The sequence below is a fragment of the Hippocampus zosterae genome, chromosome 17 (genome assembly GCF_025434085.1).
Source record: "Hippocampus zosterae strain Florida chromosome 17, ASM2543408v3, whole genome shotgun sequence".
NCBI classification, from domain to species: domain Eukaryota; kingdom Metazoa; phylum Chordata; class Actinopteri; order Syngnathiformes; family Syngnathidae; genus Hippocampus; species Hippocampus zosterae.
In genome coordinates this window covers 2242891-2264589 of record NC_067467.1, presented here as the reverse complement: position 1 = coordinate 2264589, position 21699 = coordinate 2242891, and the positions used below count along the sequence as shown (strand labels likewise).

General features: G+C 47.7%; 3 protein-coding genes and 2 long non-coding RNA genes across 11 annotated transcripts; 2 read left to right on the top strand and 3 right to left on the bottom strand.

Annotated features, from left to right (window-relative positions):
- Positions 1-304: 304 nt before the first annotated feature.
- Positions 305-3219, bottom strand: natd1 (protein NATD1). Its single transcript, XM_052049141.1, has 3 exons — positions 2992-3219; positions 2014-2132; positions 305-1943 (listed from the first exon to the last, which is right to left on the bottom strand). The coding sequence occupies exons 1-3, from the start codon at positions 3086-3088 to the stop codon at positions 1827-1829; spliced, it is 333 nt and encodes a 110-aa protein (XP_051905101.1). The 5' UTR covers positions 3089-3219; the 3' UTR covers positions 305-1826.
- A 721-nt stretch (positions 3220-3940) lies between these two features.
- Positions 3941-5320, bottom strand: LOC127589834 (uncharacterized). The gene is made up of 3 exons (XR_007959512.1): positions 4899-5320; positions 4710-4814; positions 3941-4040 (listed from the first exon to the last, which is right to left on the bottom strand). It is a non-coding gene; the product is annotated as an uncharacterized LOC127589834 (long non-coding RNA).
- LOC127589816 (cingulin-like) lies at positions 4064-12429 on the top strand. Of its 7 annotated transcripts, none has more exons than XM_052049126.1 (16): positions 4068-4496; positions 4777-4837; positions 5971-6301; positions 6385-6427; positions 6557-6689; positions 6847-6914; positions 6998-7236; positions 7447-7550; positions 7659-7748; positions 7830-10541; positions 10956-11094; positions 11163-11250; positions 11329-11482; positions 11591-11738; positions 11827-11918; positions 12077-12429. In XM_052049126.1, the coding sequence occupies exons 1-16, from the start codon at positions 4477-4479 to the stop codon at positions 12137-12139; spliced, it is 4485 nt and encodes a 1494-aa protein (XP_051905086.1). In that variant the 5' UTR covers positions 4068-4476; the 3' UTR covers positions 12140-12429. The 7 variants fall into 7 exon arrangements, 6 of the variants coding, with proteins under 6 accessions (XP_051905087.1, XP_051905085.1, XP_051905083.1 ...); XM_052049124.1 differs by having other exon boundaries at positions 6385-6481; XM_052049125.1 differs by having other exon boundaries at positions 4066-4496; positions 6385-6689; positions 11802-11918.
- Positions 12430-15941: 3512 nt separating this feature from the next.
- On the bottom strand, positions 15942-19130 carry LOC127589833 (uncharacterized). The gene is made up of 3 exons (XR_007959511.1): positions 18344-19130; positions 18112-18277; positions 15942-16103 (listed from the first exon to the last, which is right to left on the bottom strand). It is a non-coding gene; the product is annotated as an uncharacterized LOC127589833 (long non-coding RNA).
- On the top strand, positions 16003-20734 carry kcnj12b (potassium inwardly rectifying channel subfamily J member 12b). Its single transcript, XM_052049132.1, has 2 exons — positions 16003-16159; positions 19335-20734. Exon 2 carries the CDS (start codon positions 19416-19418, stop codon positions 20703-20705), a length of 1290 nt encoding a protein of 429 aa, XP_051905092.1. The 5' UTR covers positions 16003-16159; positions 19335-19415; the 3' UTR covers positions 20706-20734.
- Positions 20735-21699: the final 965 nt, after the last annotated feature.

Genomic DNA, 21699 nt, shown 5'->3' with positions numbered 1-21699 from the left:
ACTGTACTTGGAAGTTGAATCACGTCCAATACATTGTCAATTACAGTAGTTCTTCTCAGTCACAACCGCCCCATACGTTGTAATCGTACACTTCCTTCTACATTTAATATCGAAAAAAAATGTATTTGTTTACCAATAAAGTAACTCAAACAAAATAAGTCCAATATTTAAAAACTAATTTTGTAATGTCAAAGGAATTGGGAACCGTACTGATGGTTTTGGCAGTAGCATTTGAAAAATAGAGTATATAAATGCATGTCCCCTCTTTCTCTTTGTGTGTACTGTAAATGATATTGCGCCATCACACAAAAAAAATCTTCCTTTTTGTATGTTTTATGACTTTATTCGTACAATAAAGTGTGAAGCACACAACATTTTCAGTCGAGTGACTGTTTGAAAGGGTGTAATCATTAACTCAAGAAAACGCGCATATACATACATATGAAAAAGAAATGAAATATTGCCTAGTAATCGGTGATTGCCACCCAGTAAACGAGTATTTTCTGCACTCAAAGCAGTCAGTTGGCCCTACATGCGAACGTAGCGCTGCTATAGTGTTAGGAATTTCCTGAGGTTTTGCTTCTCAACACCTAGATTGTCAACAGCAAAGGGAGCCAAGCTAGGGGGGAACCACAGTGAAACATTTGGGGGATTATGATTTGACCACACAATGATGACCTATCATTGTGAAATCCCAAAGCGCGGTTATTTGTGGTGTCGAAGAATGACACAACAATAGGAACGCAGTGAGTAAACTCCAGCCATCCGGTTCAAGTTCTAAAATCAACAAAGGATGTGTTTTACCTTGAATAGAAATGCCCTGAATGCAGGTGTGCTGTTTTAAAAATGCTGGTTTGTTCATTTGCACACGTCACAGTGACAGGCTATCACATGGGTGTCAGAAATAAAAGGATTTGTGTCCTGTAGTTCATCTGAATTCTTTCCAAGCTTTGGCTTGACCAAGCCAAGGTATCACGCCCTTTGCTAAAGTGGTTTTATTTCTGCAGAGGCCCGGTTCACTTCAGCCTAACAGAAAAATAAGGTTGCGTAAATATACAATGTAGGTGAATCACAGGGATATATATCCAGGGATATATATCGGATATTGTTTTAATTAGAGAATGAAGATATCCTGACATTTGCAACAATATTTCAGCCCTGCAAAACTTTCAAATGGTGTGTTCAGGTGATTTGGTTTGACAATCTATATGATGACACACAGAGGTCGCTTTTGAATTTCTCACGAGGCTAAAAATGCACTTGCACGCACAGATTGGTCTGATCTCCTTGAGACTTGCGCAAGGGGTGTCTTGCATGAATTATTTTGTATGCTGCCAATTTTCATAATTACACATCACAAGTTATGACCATCTTGAAAACTGACCACGCCTCAACACAACATGGCAACAGCGGCGAGGTCAAAGGTAAACTTTTGTAAAAAGTCGAATGCTGTCAAGCTATCATGAAGAAAAACAAAAGATGCATACACCTTACCAAGCTCTGCCTACCCGTGAGCAATTAAAATGCGACTCCCATGTCAATTGTTACACACAGGTGAGGAACTCGCATCCTGAATCGTTTCCATCTGATAGAGACAAATCGACTCAAGTCAGCTGATTTCTGTTGGAGGAGCTTGCCCTTGTTGTGGATAGATGCCACAGAGTCAAGTCAGCATTCAAGTTTCTTGCAAGGAGCTCAACTGGCTCCTTCAAACAATGCCTAGAAGGTCCTATGTGGGATGTAAGCCTTGAAATCCAAAGCATACCTCACTTTTGAGAACGTGTCTCTCTTTCTCTCTCTCTCTCTCTCTTTGGCACCATGTGAGGTCATTGGTAAATATGTTCAAAGTAATGAGGTTGAGGATTCTCTTTGACATATTTCTGAATGTACCAACAGGTCAGATGAGCTTTCAGATCTTCTTCGACCACGAAGTCCATGGCCGCCTGTGTTCACAGAAGCATACTTGTATTTCTCGTACGACACGTGATAAATTGCAATGTCGGTGGACTTTACCTTGGCCAGGTGTTTGGCGATTCCTCTCCCTCGGTAAGCATCTGGTACTTCAGTATGTTGCAGGTCCACTGTCTTCTTCCCAACATATTCATACAGAAGAACTGCACGATCGTGCGACCCTGAGGGACAAAAATCGACGCGGTTACTAGTTTCTATCCATCCGCTTCGCTAGTTGACATGAAGTTGTACTGCCTCAGCTCACCATTGATAAAGTGCTCACATTTAATGTGCAATCTGGAAATCAACAAAGGTGATACTAAAATAGCCCCTTTTGTTTTGGCCTCCATGACCATTTTTACAACTGAATGGCAAATTAATTATTGAAAGTGTTTTAAATAGCATTAAGGAGAAACTTTTGTCTTTCCTAAATCATGTTTGATTAAAAGACTTCCAATGTAATTAAAGGCTGCGTGACCGACATTATTGATATGATTAGCAAATGTAATCGGTTTGTTGTGTCACTCTTCTCCTATTTTTCTAAACAACAAAACAAAGCTCCCAAAAATTACATCTAAAAAAAACCCGAGCTATTTTTAATGTGTTTTAAACCAAACATCAATCAGATTTTAGACACCAGATTGTTTCTTCTTATTTGGTCTACTTGTGTTGACTTTTATTTTTTATTTTATTTTTTTTGGGGGGCGGGGGTTCCCTAAAATGTAATTATACTTCTGTTTGCCTGGATACAGATTCTATTCTACAGATAGTTGGTTCTATGCAAGTTTTTTTGCGAATACTTCATTTGGCTTTGTTTTGTGATAACAATGCATCGTTTGTATTGGCCTTATACGTGTTTCCTATTACTGCACCACAACAAGTCATTAGTAAAGGCATATGAGTGAATCGTAAAATGTGTGCGATGATGACTGCTGGATGAAGTCTTGCGCTTCCAGCGTTAAATGAAGCTAGCTTAACAACAAGCTGTGAGCTAGCATTAGCGAAAAGCTACCACCACCACCAACATCACGTTGAACATACCGTTTAGTCTAATGACAAATTGTCGACGCTTTTTGTCGTGTTCCACCTGGATTTGAGGATTGCTGTCGAAGACATTTGCTTGTGCTGTGTGAGCCATAGCGGCAGGCTTAAACAAAAACAAAGAAACAAACAAAAACACGACGACGATGCGAAAAATACGAGAGTGCAGCGGTGCCAAGCAGAAATGGCTCCAGACAACATGAGAAGCAAAACACTTCAGGCAACGAAATCAGCTGGAGGGTCACGTGACCTCCGGCCAATTGGCGGCTGGCTAGTGGGCGGGAACTAAAAAAAATGACAACGCACCTATTATATTATTTTTCTATTAGAAATAGCTACATGGTGAGTCGGTGACGCATTGCATGGTATTACCCCGCAGCATTCATAGCACTGAGTAGCAGTGACGATGACGTCAGTCAATGCAAAGATCTTACAAGTATGACATCACTGCTCCATCGCTACCCGTTTGTGTGACACACTACACTAGTTCCCCCCAACTCTTATTGATCCAAGGCACAAACAATACATATTTTAAATACAAACGCGTATATAATAGAAAACAGCACATCAACAAACAAAATGTCGAATAAAGCAGCGGTTACCTTGACTGATAGGCGCCCACAATTGACTGGCGCCATCTGGTGGCATTTTGGTGCAGTAAATAACCTTCGATACTGTATTGTGATTGCGATTTACATGTAATTTGCAAATGTTTTTTCAAGGTCTTCTTCTATTCCTTCATTTAATTGTACACACACACACACACACACACACACACACACACGCACACACACACACACACATACACTTACACACACAGCAATGATCAAAGACCTAGAATTCATTCTGTCAATTCAAATTTGTATCTGCTGCTGCATGATGTGAGGTTGACACGGATCGGAATAAATACTGTAGTTAGATGATAATGATCTTGCCCCCCAAAAAAACCAACAACTACAACAACAACAAACGCAGCAATGGGATACTTTAATTGGTCACTTCCAGTCAGCTGATTGGCGGTTTTCCTTTGGTGTGTTGCTCGTAGAACACTAAATGAGATTAAACAGAAGAGAGTTTGTGTGATGTACCTCACTAGTAGTCAAGTGGATCAAGTAAAAAACAAAAAACAACTGACCATAATATCATACATTTTGCGGACATTCAGAGGATTTGAAGTGACGGTGTGGTAATCCTGTTAATCTTTTGACCTCGTTCCTCAAAACTAATGGAGTTTGTCAACGCTGTCGAGGATTACGCATGTCCGACCCTTCTCCGCACAGCTTGTTTGTAATTTACGTGCTCATTTTGTGAGCAATAGGACAGCTTTGCTGGTGGATGAATAATTTATCCAGGTCTCCCTTTGGCCTTCACATGTGGAACTTTATATATATATATATATATATATATTTTAATCAGATTTATTTCCCCACTTTGCTGTAAAAAGTTGGATTTTCATTCAGGACGTTCTTCAGATCCTCACTGAAAATGATGTCCAAGGCTCCAAGGTAAGAAACAAGTTGGCGTCCGATTTTATGGCAAATAAATACATCTACAAATAACACTCAAGTAAATGGCTTTTATGCGTTGGAATTCTTAAATGAAATGACTTTCCAGTGTGTCATTTTCCTGTTAGTGGAAATTCCTTGTATCTACAATTTTTGTCAGGAGAAAAACAATTTGTCACGGCAGTTAGTTGACGTGAAACTGCGATTGAATACCTTTAACTTGGTCGGTCTGCCTTTACCCGTACTTGAAAAAGTTGACATAATCCACTTTGAATATTAGGTGGCCCGAGGTCCTGGTTAACAGTAAGATTCCTAAACCTGCACAAAAGAAAGGAGCAAAGGTAGGTTACCATTTTTAACCCTGTATGAAATCAACTTTTGTGAGCACATTTCCAAATGTACCGTGAAACTGAATCGGCTCCTACGAATGAACAGTTCCGTCATCGGGTTCGGTACACACATTTGCGTGCCGTCGCAACATTTGCTCATACGATGTTATTCCTTTTATGGCGTCGACTCCATTTCAAAGAAGACTTTTGTTTGGAGGTCAAGTGTCCAGACTCGACTGTCTCAGTAGTCGACAGTGATTAATCTCCATGTCTTTTCACAGTCTATTTGTGTGATTAACTACTGCTATTGCGTGTGTGTGTGTGTGTGTGTGTGTGTGTGTGTGTGTGTCTATGATCACCGTGTTAGTCAGATGGCACTTAAGCAAATTAAGAGATCCTGTAGGGATTTAACAGTTTGCAACCGAGGTTACTGGATTGAGAAAGTCAATGAGTCCAATTTGGCATGTGCGGGGCAGCATGTCTGGCGTTTTTTTTTTTTTTTTTACACACACATTTTCTACGCAACATTGGGCCCTCTGATGGACTGTTGTTATGGCGACGTCTCACGTCACAATGTGAACAGCGGCGTGATGAAGAAGGCTGTTTAAATACACCCTCTAGCCTGCATGGGTCAAAAAGGGTCAAATTATTATTTATAATTATTTACGCCCAATAAGTCCCAATAGCGGGCGGCCCGGTAGTCCAGTGGTTAGCACGTGGGCTTCACAGTGCAGAGGTACCGGGTTCGATTCCAGCTCCGGCCTCCCTGTGTGGAGTTTGCATGTTCTACCCGGGCCTGCGTGGGTTTTCTCCGGGTGCTCCGGTTTCCTCCCACATTCCAAAAACATGCGTGGCAGGCTGATTGAACACTCTAAATTGTCCCTAGGTGTGAGTGTGAGTGCGGATGGTTGTTCGTTTCTGTGTGCCCTGCGATTGGCTGGCAACCGATTCAGGGTGTCCCCCGCCTACTGCCCGGAGACAGCTGGGATAGGCTCCAGCACCCCCCGCGACCCTAGTGAGGATCAAGCGGCTTGGAAGATGAATGAATGAAAGTCCCAATAGCTTTGTCTCTTTCCTGCATCATCAAAAGGAGGAAGCAAGAAAATGTCGGAGGCTTATATTTGTCCCTTTTGTCTCTTTCAAAGGAATCCTCATCATTAACAGCACCCCTATTTAGTCGAGGTAAACAGGCTGGCAGCAGTGCACCGAAAGCCACTTTAAATGGCGGAGGAAGGAGCGGCGGGGGCGGCGGCGAGAAAGACGGTAAAGCTGGTGTCACTTTGAAAAGAAGCAGCCACCAAGGTCGCGGGGGTCACTGGGCCTCCGGGCCATCGTCGGCTCGTCCATCCAGACCCGCTCTGCAGCTCTGCAGCAGCCGGAGCTTTTCATCCCTCGACACTTCTTCCCTCACGAGCGTTCCCTTCATGAGGAGCAGTCGCTCTCTCAACAGACTCGACCGCAGAGCGACCGCAGATGGTGATGTGCAGCAAATACGCTTTAGTATTGCTAACGTGCGGTCGGCGTTCCAACAGAACTGACGGGTGCCGTTTCCGAAACAGACTCCGATGCGGAAGCGGATTCTCCAGTAAGGAAGGAAACGAGGTCTGGAAATAAAATCCTCATTGGTGGAAAGTTGTCCTCTCAAGAGCCAGTCGGGTTTGTTGTTTTTCGTATGTGGTCAGTCTCTCGCATCGGCTTGCTCAATTTAATTCATGTTTTTCATCACGGAAGGACTCCTGAAGAGCTCTGGCATGCCGACGATGAGGAAAAGAAGCAAATGAGCAGCTCCTGCGAGACGCTGAAATCATCTTCTGAGCTTTCTTGCGCCGCCCGTCCTCAACAAGACGACAGAGTCGAACAAGAGGTGAGCACCTTGCATGACACAAGCACGTTCGAGAGTCCAGAATTCACCCGTTGTCGGAATTGTTGGAACTTGTCACTGATATATAAATGCTGCCAACGTCTCTTCTTCGTGTACGAAGATTTGTGGAATGCGCGGATGTTTTTCTATCTTTGTGCAGAGCAACGGGAGGGATCACTCACTGCTCACGAGGAGAAAACGCAATTTGAGCCAAACCGTCCCTGCAAGGTAAACGATTTACACTGGCGTGACTTAACCTCTTGTTTTCCGTCCCCCAAAACGATTTAAAAGAAAATTATTTTCCCACACAGCACCCAACTGGAACTAAGCAGTAAGGATGATCCCGAAGCGGGCCGCTCGCAAGAGGACGCATGCCGCGAAGGTGCCGAGGACTCGGAGAAACCGAAAGAAGACGAAAGCCGACGGCAGCAAACGATGGCAGAAACATCCGCCGCCATAAACTGCGCGTCGCCTCCCAGCCCGTCCCCCACTTCCTCACCCCGCACCGATTCGCCGTCTCATTTCAGTCCGACGCGGCAGGCGGGAGCAGGTACCGAAACACCCGAACATCAACCATCTGTTGGTTTTTCCTGATCACCTCTTCACAAGGAGGTTTTTTTTTTTTTGGGGGGGGGGTCTGGCTTGCTTTGCGTTTAGTTGCAAGTTCCTGCATCCATCTTCAAATGTTACGACGGCGTGCTAATTCCTCTCATGATTGTCCCGCTGAAATTAAGTTCAGATTTCATGACTTTCCATGCAGTGGCCCCTCCATATTCACCGTCAAGTGCGATGCTGTCAAATGAAGACGGTTCTGATCAAGAGTGTCGTCCTTCTGAGTCCGAAAGAGGGCAACTTGTCCGAGAGGTGAGGCGGAACTGAAGCCAATTTATCAAAAAAATAAATAAATAAAATACAATAAAATTATATGTGCTAATTGATTTGGCCGCTTTTTTGCGTCCACGGCTGGGACAGACGCAGAAGGAACTTTATCGGCTTCAGCAACTCAACAAAAAACTGCAACAAGAACTGCAGCAAGAAAGGGAGAGTCACGTAAGAGAAAAGGTCATTCAAGGTCACGGATGGCATATATCCATTTTTGTTATCTTGAGCAGAACTGCCTACAATTGTCATTTATTTCTTCAGAATGATCTTCTATTCAATTCCAACTCGCCATCGACGCTGCGCCGACTCCACGAGACCAACCGTCAACTCCACGTCGAGTTGGAAGCACAAAAGAGAACGCAGGACGAAGCCAGGGAAGCCGAACTGCGTCAGAGAGTCGACCTCTTAGCTCAACAAGCCCAGCTGCTCGCGACGGGCGACGCCAGCGCGCTGGCTCAGGCGCGCTTAGAGCAAGAACGCGGATGGTTCCGCGAGCAGCGGACGGAGTGGCGACGTTGCGTCACCTCTTTGAAGACCCAGCTGAGCTTCAGCGAAGAAAAGAGGAAAGAGTCGGAGCTGCGCGCCGCGCGGCTGCAGGAGGAGGCGCGCGCTCACCGGGCCGTCCGGGAGGAGGCCGAGGAGCTGAGGAAGGCTCTCCGGGAGGCCGCGACGCAACTCCGCACCGCCGAAGAGGCGCAAGCTCAAAAAGAGTCTCTCCTGCAGAAGCATCTCGCGCTCCTTCAAGCCAGCCAGGGACGAGAACGTCAACGTTTGTCAGCCGGTTTGGCCAGCGCGGAGCAACACTCGCGACAACTTCAGGAGAGATTGGACGGAGCAGAGCGGCGAGTCCGGAGTCTGAATAAGGCGCAAATGCGATGCGGGGACCTCGAGGACACCCGACAACAACTCCAAGAGGAGTTAGCTGCCTCGCGGGCCGCGGAGCAAAAGTATCGAGATACAAAAGAGAAGACGGAGCGAGAATGTCAAGAGCTCCGGGATCACCTGGCGCAGGCGCGGGCGGAAATAAGTCATCTGCAGGGTTGTTTGAGAACCCTGGAGACGCACCACCGCCACCTTCAACGTTCGTATGAGAGCATCTCCGAGGAACTGCCGGCGGTGTTGGAGAAGGCGCAGCAGAGGGAGGCCGAGGCTCAGGAAATGCGAGACGGCTTCGAGGGGCTCCTCGACGCCAAGGAGCGAGAGCTGAACGAGCTGTTGCTGAAGATGGAAGTCTTGGGTAATAGTCTGGAGGAGACGGAGGCGCGATTCCACGACGTGCTCGAGGTTTGCACCTGCGCCGCTTCTCGGGCGGGGTCTTTGGAGGCGGAGCCCCGTTTAAAAGACGACGGCGGGTCCGAGGAAAGAGACACGTTCTCTGCTCAGAACAGCCCTCGTCACGCAAGAGTCCGATCCCACTCGCTCGGCCCGTCGCATCGGTACTTCGTCGCTTCGGGAGACGACCCGCACCGCTTCACCGCAGCCATCCAGATACTTGAAACCAAACTCTTTGTCACGGAGGAGAAGCTCAGGGAAATCACCCGACGGCTGGAGGAACAGCGGGATGGCAAGAGCTCCCCGAGCCCCCGTCTCGAGCGCCGGCTGGCTCCGAGTCCGGCCTCGGCGCGGCATCTCAGCCGGACCGGGCGCAGCCGGCGCTTGGCTCAGGAGACGGAAAACCTTTGCGGGCTTTTGGCCGCTCGCTTTCAGTTTGCGCTGAGCGTCGTACGAAACTGCCGGGAGAGACTTCAAACGAGCGCCGCCGCGGAATCGACGGATTTCGAGGACGCGCTGTCGGCCGTGGAGGCGTGTCTTCGGCGAGGACGCAACGAAGCGGAAGAAGAACGACGACGACGGGCGGAGGACCAAAGCCCCGATGATGTTTTGGACGGGAGCGACCGTAGCAACGACGCAGAGGTTGAACACGCCGGCACGGCGCGTTCGGAGGACGTCGGGAGTGTCGGGGCGCGTTTGATGAGAGAATTAATCGTCGTTGAAAAAATACTGACGGTCCTTAAAAAACCAAATGAGCAACTGCAATTTCTAGTGGCAAGAGAAGACGGGATGACTCTTGCACGCAGGTACCAAGTCATCACCTCGCAAATATTACGCTTAAAAAAGACGCCGCTAGAGGAAGGGGGGGCCGCAGAGGACCACCGAATCATCATGAGAGCCTGCACCGAAGCCGAGTTAATCTACGCCGCCTTTAAAATCCAGCAACAATATCCGAAAGCTGCCGCCGACTCCAGTCACCCGACGTTTGTTGAAGAGCGGGAGACGGGGAAGGACGCGGGGTTCGAGAAAACGGCAACGTGGCTTCAACCCGAGGACACCCGGGATGAGAAAAGGCCGCCGTGGTTCGAGCGATTACTCGCGAGGCTGCAAAGACGAGCCCAAGTCATGTGGCTGCTGAGTCAGGAGCTGGCGTGTACGGAGGAAAACCCGGAAGCTGCCTCCGGAGTGGACCCCCAGTGGATGCTGGAGCAAGCAAAGTTGGTTTATTTGTCCGACAGGCTGTACTTGGATTTGGAGCAGGAGCAGCGGCGTCGCGTCAGCTTGCAGGACAAAGTGCAGGCGTTGCGCAAAGAGCGGGAGGCCTCGTTGACGGAGGAGCGGCGGACTTTTCATCACGCCTTACGCCAACTGCGGGAGGACAACAGAGCACTGCGACAGGAACTGGAGCACGCCGAGGAACAGATCATATCCATGGAGACGGCAAAGCAGAGACTTCAGGAAAACCAGCAGAGAATCGAGGACTACCACCAGGAAAAGATGCAAAAACTACAAGCAGAGTTTCAAGTGAAGATGAAGGAACGGCAGCAAATCCACCGAGAGGCGATGAAACGTTTGAATCAACCGGGCATGAAAGACTCGGTTTCCGAAGAAGAAGAACACGCTGCAAGCTTGAAAGAAAAAGGCCACGCATCGCCAACGGAGCAGCGAGAAGACGCCCCGAATGACTTGGACACTCATCAGGTAAAAAAAAAAATGAAATGCCGCTGAAACGTGCTGAACAAGTCCACATTTGACCGTCCCATCCGAGCCGTTCCGGATATTTTGACTCCCTCATCGAATACGCTGCAGTTTCTCAGATTGTCGGAAAAGTTTCAGGACGGGCGTCACAAAATAGATGGCGGTGTTTCAAAATCGCAACTCGAGTATCTCGATGTTGGCTTTTATGGGGATATCGTGAGCAGGGGGCGCTGTCCTCGTAAAGTCTCACCTCTCATCGAATGAGTCAAATAGCTCGGGGGTGGGGGTGGGGGTGTCTTTGCAGACATGCTGCTTTCTCTCACAGCAGTCCTGAAACTTTTCTGACAAACTTCATATCCGTTCCTTATTTTTTATTCCTTTTCCAGTAACTGCGTAACTCTTTTGTGTCACTTTAAGCTCTTTTGTGGCGGGCCTTTGGAGGAAATGCACAGGAAGTCGATAGCGGAGCTGCGGCGGCAGCATGACAAACAGGTGGAGGAACTTGGACGGGAAAAGGAGCGGCTGATGCAGGAAGAGACAGCTGCCACCTTAGCATGTAAACGATCCATGACTTTTGATATTGGATCAATCCATCGATCCATATCTATCTATTGATCTTCCCAGCCATGAGCGCAATGAGGAGAGCCCATAAAGATGACCTGGAGAACCTTCGAGAGAATGATGACATCACACAGATCCACAGTGACTATCAGTAAGTGGCCGTGAGAGACAACATCTGGGAAACGGTTCTGTTCTGTTCTCGCTCGCTCTCTCTTTTGTTTATCTGCAGCAAGGCGATGGAATCACTGAGGAAGGAGCTGGAGGAGTTGTCGTTTCAACACCCTCCAAAATGCCTCGAGAACTCCAAGCCCAGAGCCGAGCTGCAATTCGAGAGAAAATCCATCTCGAAGCAGAGAGAACATCCAGAGAGGAAACCGGAGCAGGTCTGTGCTAGCAAATGTGCGATTTGCTGGACTATCCAGTGAAGGGGAGAATTTTTTTTAAAGATATGAGCCACCATTCGGCAAATTTTTTTTTTTGCTTTGTGACAGGATAAAATGCACACCCTCAGCCAGAGCAAGATGAAGGACTTTTGCAAAAACAACCACGACGAACCCCATCAGGATGTCACGGCCCAAAGTCAAGATGTCAGCTTTGCCACTCTGCCTTCTGGTAAAGTGGCACGTGGAGAGAAAAATGGTAAGAGAATGCCAACTTGTACGTACGGCTAACCCCTCATTAGCGATGAATTATGCAATGAAGTGGTCCATTGGAATATAATTGTCAGATGTCAACGCGGTGAATCCAAGCCACGCTGCATCGGTGAAGAAAAGTGACAAACCGTCTCTCCTACGTCGGCTTAGAGCATTCAGGTCAAAGGTAAATCCGGATGACGCGCTACGTGGCGTAGCTACAATAAAATTAGCCAGTAAAGAAAAAGAAACGCGTTACAATATTGAAATCCTGCCCTCATTCCCCCCCCCCCCCCCCAATCATTCACCGACTGATTCAAAATATCTATTTTGATTGCCTTGCAGAGTTTGAAAGAAGGTATTTCCGGCCCAGAAAGGATGAAGCTGCTTGATTCAACAGAAAAATAAAACTACGCTGAACATATTTTGCCATTAGATGTGGCAAATTGGGTTGCCTCACCGCAGGCCAACTTGCAATACGGAACTGATACCACAGCAGGTCGTCAATATCATATCAGCCAGGCATCAATCTGATGTATGACAAATAGCCTCAGGGAACGCTCACTTGCACTGTACACGCACGTCTATCGAAATTCTGCCTTCACAAAGACGATTTGATTGTTCGGAGCTGCGGCTGGAATGTGGCAACGGCAGCCATCGCGATTTGGGATCCGCTTTCCAATCATTCACAGTTGCAGAGGTCTGGCTCTTGAATGTCGCTCACTTCCTCGGAGTCACATTTCTCCAGAGGAACATCGCACCTCATTAAACCCTGCGCTCCTTTCCTGTGTCCCCCCCGCCCCAACGTGAGGAGCTCTCGTCATGTGAGGCAACATTTACAAAAGAGCAACACTCGTCGCTAAAGCCACCTATCGTCGGCAAGGCTGCGCCGTGGTCTTTTCGAGCTTTAAGTAACATTCACACCAACACGGTCTTTTTTTTTTAACGCATTTTATACACAATTTGTCTAGAACTCTAAATAGTTGGGTGCAAGGCGATATATTTGATCAAATATAACAACAACTACAACGTGCTGGCTATCTTGGGAACGTGACCTCAACAGACATGGAGGAGGACGCCGAAATGTTCAATAAAGAGCAGGAGGAGGCATCGCAACCTACACAAGATGAGGAAGATGAACTTGCTTTTGTGTTTTCGTTTAGTTGCAACGTCTCCAATAGAATCAGAATCACAATCGCCTTTCTTGTCAAATTCCTAAATATCAGTTTGTTCATAAGTTTTTTTTTTTACACATGCACATCTCTGAACACATTACCTTGCGGTCTTTTGTTTACTTGGAATGTGGGAGGAAACCGAAGTACCCGGAGAAAATCCACCCAGGCACGGGGAGAACATGCAACACAGGAAGGCCGCAGCCGGAATCGAACCCTGCAACTCTGCGCCGTGAGGCCGGCGTGCGAACCAGTCGTCCACCGTGCCGCCTTATTTGCATATGTACTTTTGTGTTTTATTGTGGTTGAAATTCGCAGTGGCGTAGACCTGCACTGCATCATGCGAAAGCAGTTTTTTTTTAACAAATATCTGGATTCTGTCATGTATCTAAATTACATAAATGATGCAGTGCAGCAGCCACAAATTTCAGTTTCCTGGTCATGCAATAATCATCCCCAACCTTGCTCACTTCATTTCTCTCGACATTTACACTTTGATGGAAACCCAAGCGACGCCCATTCCTATTGGCAAAAGGAGAACCCAACGCAAAAGCTGTTTTGCTGCGTTCCAAATCGCGTGTGCGCGACCACACGCTGTCCACGCGGTCCCGTGGGATTCCTTCTGAGCTGAGCTGGCCCACAAAAAGCTCCCACCAGCCTCATGACTGATCATTGGCCGATACAAACCCCCCCACCAGCGCACAGGTGCACCCGCACAGGCTACAAAAATAAATGTCCTATTTAGTCACGCAAAGATCAATGACTGCAACCAGCAACGACACCAAAAAGGTTCAGACCCGTGAGGAGCATAGACAGGCTTACACGGACGGGTGTCCCGCATGCATCCTCTGTGATGGAAGCAACATTTTGTCAGTGTTTCCATGACGATGGATGGAAATCCCACAATGGTCACCAGAAGACAAAAAAAAAAATTACAATTGGCAGCATCCGACATGAGTTTACCATCGCCAACCTCAGCTTGGAGGACGATGAGGCTGATGAATATTTGTGGAAGTGTCGTCAATGAGCCAGCTCCCTCAAAAGGCAAACAATATAAAAACGAACCCCCCCCCAACCACACCCCAAGCACTCTGATAGCCAAATAAACATAGAAAAAATATTGTCTGTATTTATAGCCATCATTTGTAGACCTGAACCTCACAACCGTGAAGCAAATCCGCGAACGACGATCCTACTACGGTGCCTCGTTCAGAAATTCAACCAATTTAATTCAGTTTTTCGCTAAGCATTTCGGGTCCTTTTCCTGTTGGCGTAGGCCGGGTGTTCGGACAGGTTGGATTCGAGAATACCTTGACAGTCTTGACATTTCCACTTAACTGTGCCAGGTGTGGGCGGCCCGGTAGTCCAGTGGTTAGCACGTCGGCTTCACAGTGCAGAGGTACCGGGTTCGATTCCAGCTCCGGCCTCCCTGTGTGGAGTTTGCATGTTCTCCCCGGGCCTGCGTGGGTTTTCTCCGGGTGCTCCGGTTTCCTCCCACATTCCTAAAATATGCATGGCAGGCTGATTGGACGCTCTAAATTGTCCTTAGGTGTGAGTGTCAGCATGGTTGGTTGTTTGTTTCTGTGTGCCCTGCGATTGGCTGGCAACCGATTCAGGTTGTCCCCCGCCTACTGCCCAGAGACAGCTGGGATAGGCTCCAGCACCCCCCGCGACCCTAGTGAGGATCAAGCGGTACGGAAGATGAATGAATGAATGTGCCAGGTGTAGCAAAGCAGCCCCAAAGGAGAGCCGAGGGTCTTGGTTTAAGAAGCATACTGAAATGTATCCTGAAATGTAGCCAATGCGGGCTTAAATCGTCATCTTAAGTTGTCACTGCACAAAAATTCACATGAAGTGCCTAGAGAGTGCATAAAAAAGAACAATAGCCCATACCCCCCCCCCCCAAAAAAAAGAAGTACGGAGACACCCGGCAACAAAATAAGACCAGCATGAGATCTGCTCAGATGGGCCTGAACAGATGGTTCTAGTCTTATGTAATCAGACATAAGACGTAATACTCACCCCTAAAACATAAAACACGATCGCCTCACACAGCTTCAAACCACAACATGGCCGTAACACTGCGGATGTCGCAGGGCTGCGCGTGCTGTTGACTTGAAAGGTGATCAGAATGTGATCAAATGTAGCCCAAATCCCCAAGCGGGGTCCAGGCTGGCCCACTTTGCAGACTTTAAATAACTTGCAGGGTGCGTCGCGCTGGCTGTTACCCCCCCCCCCTCCCGGCGTCGGATCTGCCAGATATTCAGCGGATTCCTAACCTATTTACATTGGAGAGCATCACTTACACAAGCCAACTTTAATTTTCGATTATTGTTTGCGATTGATTCCGATCTTAAAATTGACACTCGCAGTTGTCTGCAATTTGGCAGATGTGGCATTGCACCCGCAAGCGCACATACATACAACGGCGTGTGACCCCCTCCGCTGAAAGTGGGTCAGGCCAGCGGTGGATCTTCTGCTACTTTCAACTCGCGTGTGAAATTGACCAAGTATTGAGGAAATGTCCAAATCTGATCAGTTTTTGCTTCGTCACAAATAAGGAGAATCAAGATCTCAACTTAATAATGAGTGAATGTATTTAGAATAAAAGTTTCTGTGTCACTTTACAGGCTCTTTAATATAGTTGTCCAATTCAACAATATCAACAAACTTATCCGACTTGACCCAATCAAATCTAGCGGGATAATTTATTCGGCGCGCATTCATCTCGCCTAAGCTATTAAGTATTTTTGAGCGGCGCCGCACTTGGTAAAGCAAGACCGCGCCGTCTCCAAATGCCAAGTATGTACGATGACACAGTGGAAGGGAGGGAAGGGAGGGCTGAGCGGTGCGCATTAGTTCTGTAGACGTGGGATAACGGAGCGGGATCTTCAGCAAAAGCGGCAGACGTAAGCGGAGATACTCACAAAGTGTTGCAGACGTGTGGAAGAAGATGAGGAGGGTTGCAAGCCGTAACTCGCTCACGGACTTTTGGTTGGTATGCTGTCCTCGGTGACCGCAGCAAGAGGAACAGGTGCATTCAAACTTGTGGAGATGAACGTGCGGTGCGGCGATGCACTTTTTTGCCTCACGAGGATAGAGTGGTTCTACCCATAAAAAGGAGAAACCAACGAGGAAGCCCCCCCACCACACCCCCTCCCGGGGAAATATGCAGTAGTTTGGTCAAAAGACGGAAAGTTCTGGAAGAGAGAAAAAAAAAGACAGCGGGAAGATCAACATTTAATCAGCAAAGACGGTAAGTAGCCTCCACATTTTGAATTCATATATTCATGACGGCGCAGGATTAAATGATTTTCTGCTCCGGCGTGAAGATCACAGCAGCGGCGGGCGGACGGTTATTATAGCATATATTAGATAATAGTGCGCCTCGGGCACTCATCCTCATCATCCTGACGCCTAGCAACTAGAGCGGTGCGAGGATGCCACGGTGAAGTCACTCAAATAGGCACACGCCTCGTACTCGAACGCAACTCGCTAATGCGTTTCAACGAACTTTACTGCGTCGATGTGCAAATGTATCGTTGTACTGCATTCGCTTGTCACGCCATCCCTTTTCTTCTTCGGGGGTCACGGGAAGCTGGACGGGGCTCAACCCGTCCAAACTCTTGACAGATGATTTTGCATCCTGGAACATTGAAATGATGGAACCCGAACGTCACCCAAAATACGATAAAATGGGGAACCGAGACCTAATTTGATGACTTGACCAAAGACGAAGATAATACAGTTCACTTGGAATCAAAGGGTGGAGTCCAACCCCTGACTGATGAGCCAGCCATCCACATACTGCGGCATCAATGTCCATCCCGTTCATTTTAGACTTGAACAAAGTGCCAGGAAATAACCAAATGGTAGCCAAAGCAATGTGCTTGCAGCTAACTGCCAAGCGGCGGCTCATTTTGCACTGACCCACTTAGAGTCCTGCAGCTTGACGGGGTCAAGTTTTGGTGACGTCAAATGAATGCAATTTCCCCCGGAAGGCCAAGACAGGTAGCCTGTGACTTCATCTTATAACGCCGGTTTAGTCCACATTAACATAAATGACTTTTGTGGCCTAAACTTTCAATTTCATGCTTCCCTGACTTTTAATTTTACCCACTGCCCAATTATGACCAAACAGCAGAGAAGTAATAGCATTAGCCTAAATCCTTTATCGGGAAGCGGCGGGGCAGAACTGTCTGATTGACGCAAGCCAATCAGCACCAATAAATAAATAAATAAATAAAACAACTGACAATGAATGATATCAACTCAAGTGTATTTATAGATGGGCGGCCCGGTAGTCCAGTGGTTAGCACGTTGGCTTCACAGTGCAGAGGTACCGGGTTCGATTCCAGCTCCGGCCTCCCTGTGTGGAGTTTGCATGTTCTCCCCGGGCCTGCGTGGGTTTGCTCCGGGTGCTCCGGTTTCCTCCCACATTCCAAAAACATGCGTGGCAGGCTGATTGAACACTCTAAATTGTCCTTAGGTGTGAGTGTCAGCGTGGTTGGTTGTTCGTCTCTGTGTGCCCTGCGATTGGCTGGCAACCGATTCAGGGTGTCCCCCGCCTACTGCCCGGAGACGGCTGGGATAGGCTCCAGCACCCCCCGCGACACTTGTGAGGATCGAGCAGTTCGGAAGATGAATGAGTGAATGTATTTATAGAGCACTTTAAAACAGCCACCGGTGTATATAAAGTGCTGTATGTGGAGTTAAAAAAAAAAACATACAACAAAAAACAATGAGGCAATAAATTAATAATGAAGATGCCTCCCTTTAGTTCTCGGTCCCTCTTAATCGTGTCTGGTCCGTAAGGGCGGAAGAGCTCAGAGGGGTAAGGTGGGGCGAATCCATTTCAAGATTTGGCAACAAATAATAGAATCCTAAAAAAGAACTCTCAAATGTATTGAAAGCCAGTGAAGGGGTGCCAGAATAGGAGTTATGTGCTCCCTATTACGGGTATCGGTCAGGGGGTGTGCAGCAGCATTCTGGACCAATTGGAGATGCTTAATGGAGGATTGGCTTGACTCCAAAGAAAAGTGCATTACGGTCATCCAGGAGGAGATGTGACGAAGGAACGAATTATTGTTTCAAAGTGCTTTTGAGGAATTGTATTGTATTGTATTGTATTGTATTGTATTGTATTGTGAAATGTATCACAATACGGCTCTTGAAAAGAACAAAGTGTACACTTGAATATTCACTTACGAGTCTCTGGCAATTTCTTCTTCTCTCAAAATACTTGCATGAAGTTTGCGTTTGGAGTTTTGGTGTGCTCTCCCCCCCCCCCCCCAAGCCTCAGTGTCTTCCAGCACACCCTCAACATGGGAATCACACGGCATCATCAGTGGCTGCGGCCCAATACTTAGGCCAGCTGTGAGAAACAGACGATACGTCACATAAAGTGGCAGCGCATTCGATTAGATGGCTATTTCTGTACCTTGTTCAACAGAAAACCATATTTTGTATCACCGAAGTGAAGCTAACTTTATTTTCCATGCGTATCACACTTTCCGATCTCGACTAATACTCCGGTATGCATCCGTCTTCGGAAGGATTGATCAATTGCTACAAACACAAATATACTGTTACTGAGGGAGCCGCTTGGGAACCTGGATTGTGAAATCATCGTCAATGATATGCTTACGGAACAGACCTGAAGATATTTGAGGGAAGGAACAATATTTGGTACATCATGTGCTCAAAATTTTTAATTGTGACCAAGTGTGAGTGCGAGCGCCAACGGTTTTTCGTCTGTGTGTGACGTGCGATTGGGTCTCAAAATCAGAATTACAGCCATTCCTCTTTATTGACCAAGAAAAGGAGGAATCCGGAATTGGAATCACTTTAGAAGTATTGTAAAAAAAAAAAAAAAAAAAAAACGCAATGAAAAATATACATTTAGGTCAAATAGATGCAATATGAAGCGTGCGGGGCGGCCCGGTAGTCCAGTGGTTAGCACGTCGGCTTCACAGTGCAGAGGTACCGGGTTCGATTCCAGCTCCGGCCTCCCTGTGTGGAGTTTGCATGTTCTCCCCGGGCCTGAGTGGGTTTTCTCCGGGTGCTCCGGTTTCCTCCCACATTCCAAAAACATGCGTGGCAGGCTGATTGAACGCTCTAAATTGTCCCTAGGTGTGAGTGTGAGTGCGAATGGTTGTTCGTTTCTGTGTGCCCTGCGATTGGCTGGCAACCGATTCAGGGTGTCCCCCGCCTACTGCCCGAAGACAGCTGGGATAGGCTCCAGCACCCCCCCCCCCCCCCCCCCCCGCGACCCTAGTGAGGATCAAGCGGTTAGGAAAATGAATGAATGAAGCGTGCGATAGTGGAATTAAAAGGCTGTAGAAAACATACAAGGCTTGATATGCCGCGTGATAACCGTCTCGGTTTCGCAATTTTTTTTCCCCATTAAGGGTTAACATTTTTCTTTCCAGAGAGCCTTCAGCCCGCGTCGGACGGAGCTCAGCCTGTCGTGTATGTGTCAGCCTGATCGCGTGAAGCCACGTTGCTGAGGCATGAACGTGGGAAGGGCCCACCAGCACAGTTTCTTACCGTGTGAAGAGGAAGGCCTGAGACTGAGCGGCATGCCTGCCGTGGGGAGCTTCGGCAATGGCAAGATCCACACCAGACGCCAACGCTACGGCCGCTTCGTCAGCAAGACGGGCCAGTGCAACATTCACTTCTCCAACATGGACGACAAGTCGAGTCGTTACATCTCGGACATGTTCACCACTTGCGTGGACATACGCTGGCGCTACATGTTCCTGATCTTCAGCCTGGTGTTTGTGGTGTCCTGGCTGATGTTCGGCCTGGCCTTCTGGGTCATCGGCCTCCTGCACGGCGACATGGAGCTTCCCGCCGAGGACGAAACGTTCGTCCCGTGCGTCACCAAGGTGAACACCTTCGTGGCCGCTTTCCTGTTCTCCGTCGAGACGCAGACCACCATCGGGTACGGAGCCCGCTGCGTGACGGAGGAATGTCCCGCCGCCGTCTTCATGGTGGTCTTTCAGTCGATCGTGGGCTGCGTCATCGACGCCTTCATGATCGGCGCCATTATGGCCAAGATGGCCAGGCCTAAAAAGCGAGCGGAGACTCTCCTGTTCAGCCGCAACGCCGTCATCGCCATGCGCGACGGAAAGTTGTGCCTCATGTTTCGGGTGGCCAACCTGAGAAAAAGCCACATCGTGGAGGCTCACGTCCGAGCCCAGATGGTCAAGCCTCGTTACACGGAAGAAGGCGAGTACATCCCCCTGGATCAGATCGACATGAACGTCGGCTACGACAGAGGCACCGACCGCCTCTTTCTGGTGGCGCCCATCACCGTCATCCACGAGATCGATGAAGAAAGTCCACTCTTCGGCATCAGCAAACAGGATCTGGAGACGGCGGACTTTGAGATTGTCATCATACTGGAAGGTTTGGTGGAAGCCACCGCCATGACGACGCAGGCGCGCAGTTCCTACCTGTCGTCGGAGATCCTTTGGGGTCACCGCTTTGAGCCGCTCATCTTTGAGGAGAAGAGCCAGTACAGAATCGATTACGCCTTCTTTCACAAGACCTTCGAGGTACCGTCCACCCCGAGGTGCAGCGCCAGGGACATGGAGGACAGGAAGTTCCCGAGGTCGGGCGCTAGCTCCTTTTGCTATGAGAATGAGCTGGCTTTCATCGGCAGGGACGAGGACGAGGAGGATGAGGAGGCGGACTTTGACAAAGACGAAGACAGACAGTGTTCCACGGCGCTCCTGGATGAGCAAAGCACCTCCGAACGTGATCAGAAATCATCCAGTGTAGAATCGGAGATTTGAACTCGACATTTACAGAAATTCAGTGTATGTGCTTTGAAGAGAAAAAATGACTCTAAAGATACTACAAAAATTATTTAGAGGATCGTTGTGTGCATGACTGCAGAGTTGGTTTTAAAAAAAAACTGTTTTTGAGAATTTCCAAAATGGAAAACTTAATTAACGGGAATTTATGTGAATAAGAGGGAAAAAGAAAATAAGGAATTTACAAAACTCTAGGTTGGAACTGAACCTGAAACGTAACTATGGTGGATATGCAAACATGGCAGATGCATGGCAAGATCGATTCAACCATTTACGTTTTTCCAATCGTATGTGCATAGTAACAGAGGAAATAATCGATTGTCTAATCAATACATTGTAGCAGATGGCAGTGCGGCTACGGGAGAAGCAAATAAATGTTTGACAATAAATGTAAAGCATTCGGGATGGGTAATAATAATTCATGAATGGACCGATGGATCATTGATTTATTTCGACGCCGCGGTCATGATTGTTGATTAAACACGACTCGACGCAAGACGCGGATCTCGATGCGAGGCACGACGGTTGTGGGCAGCATCGGTCTGCTCAAAACATTCAGCCAGGTCCCAAAATAACACACGCAAAAATAATAATAATCAATTGAAGGTTTGAGCGGTGTGTCGATGAAGTGCATTTACCCCGAGCACAAACGTCCATTCCGATTGAGTTTACGATACAAATCATGTAGAGATGTCAACAAGCGACATCACGTCAAAGTTTTGTGCGCCTTGCTGAATTTCTATGAATCGAACGGAGCTCTGAAAAGAATCGACATGTTAAAAAGCCTTCCGGTATGTGTAAATATGAGAGAATATGTAACGACAGAACCAAAATAGCCCACCAATAAATCATCCAAAGTCATTTCTCTCTTTCTTCAATGCGAGTCGTTGTGGTCTTGTGCGCACCGGAATGCCATTTCGGCACAGTTGCACACGTTTGCATTCGGAACTTGCTGACGTGCGCTGAAAATAGC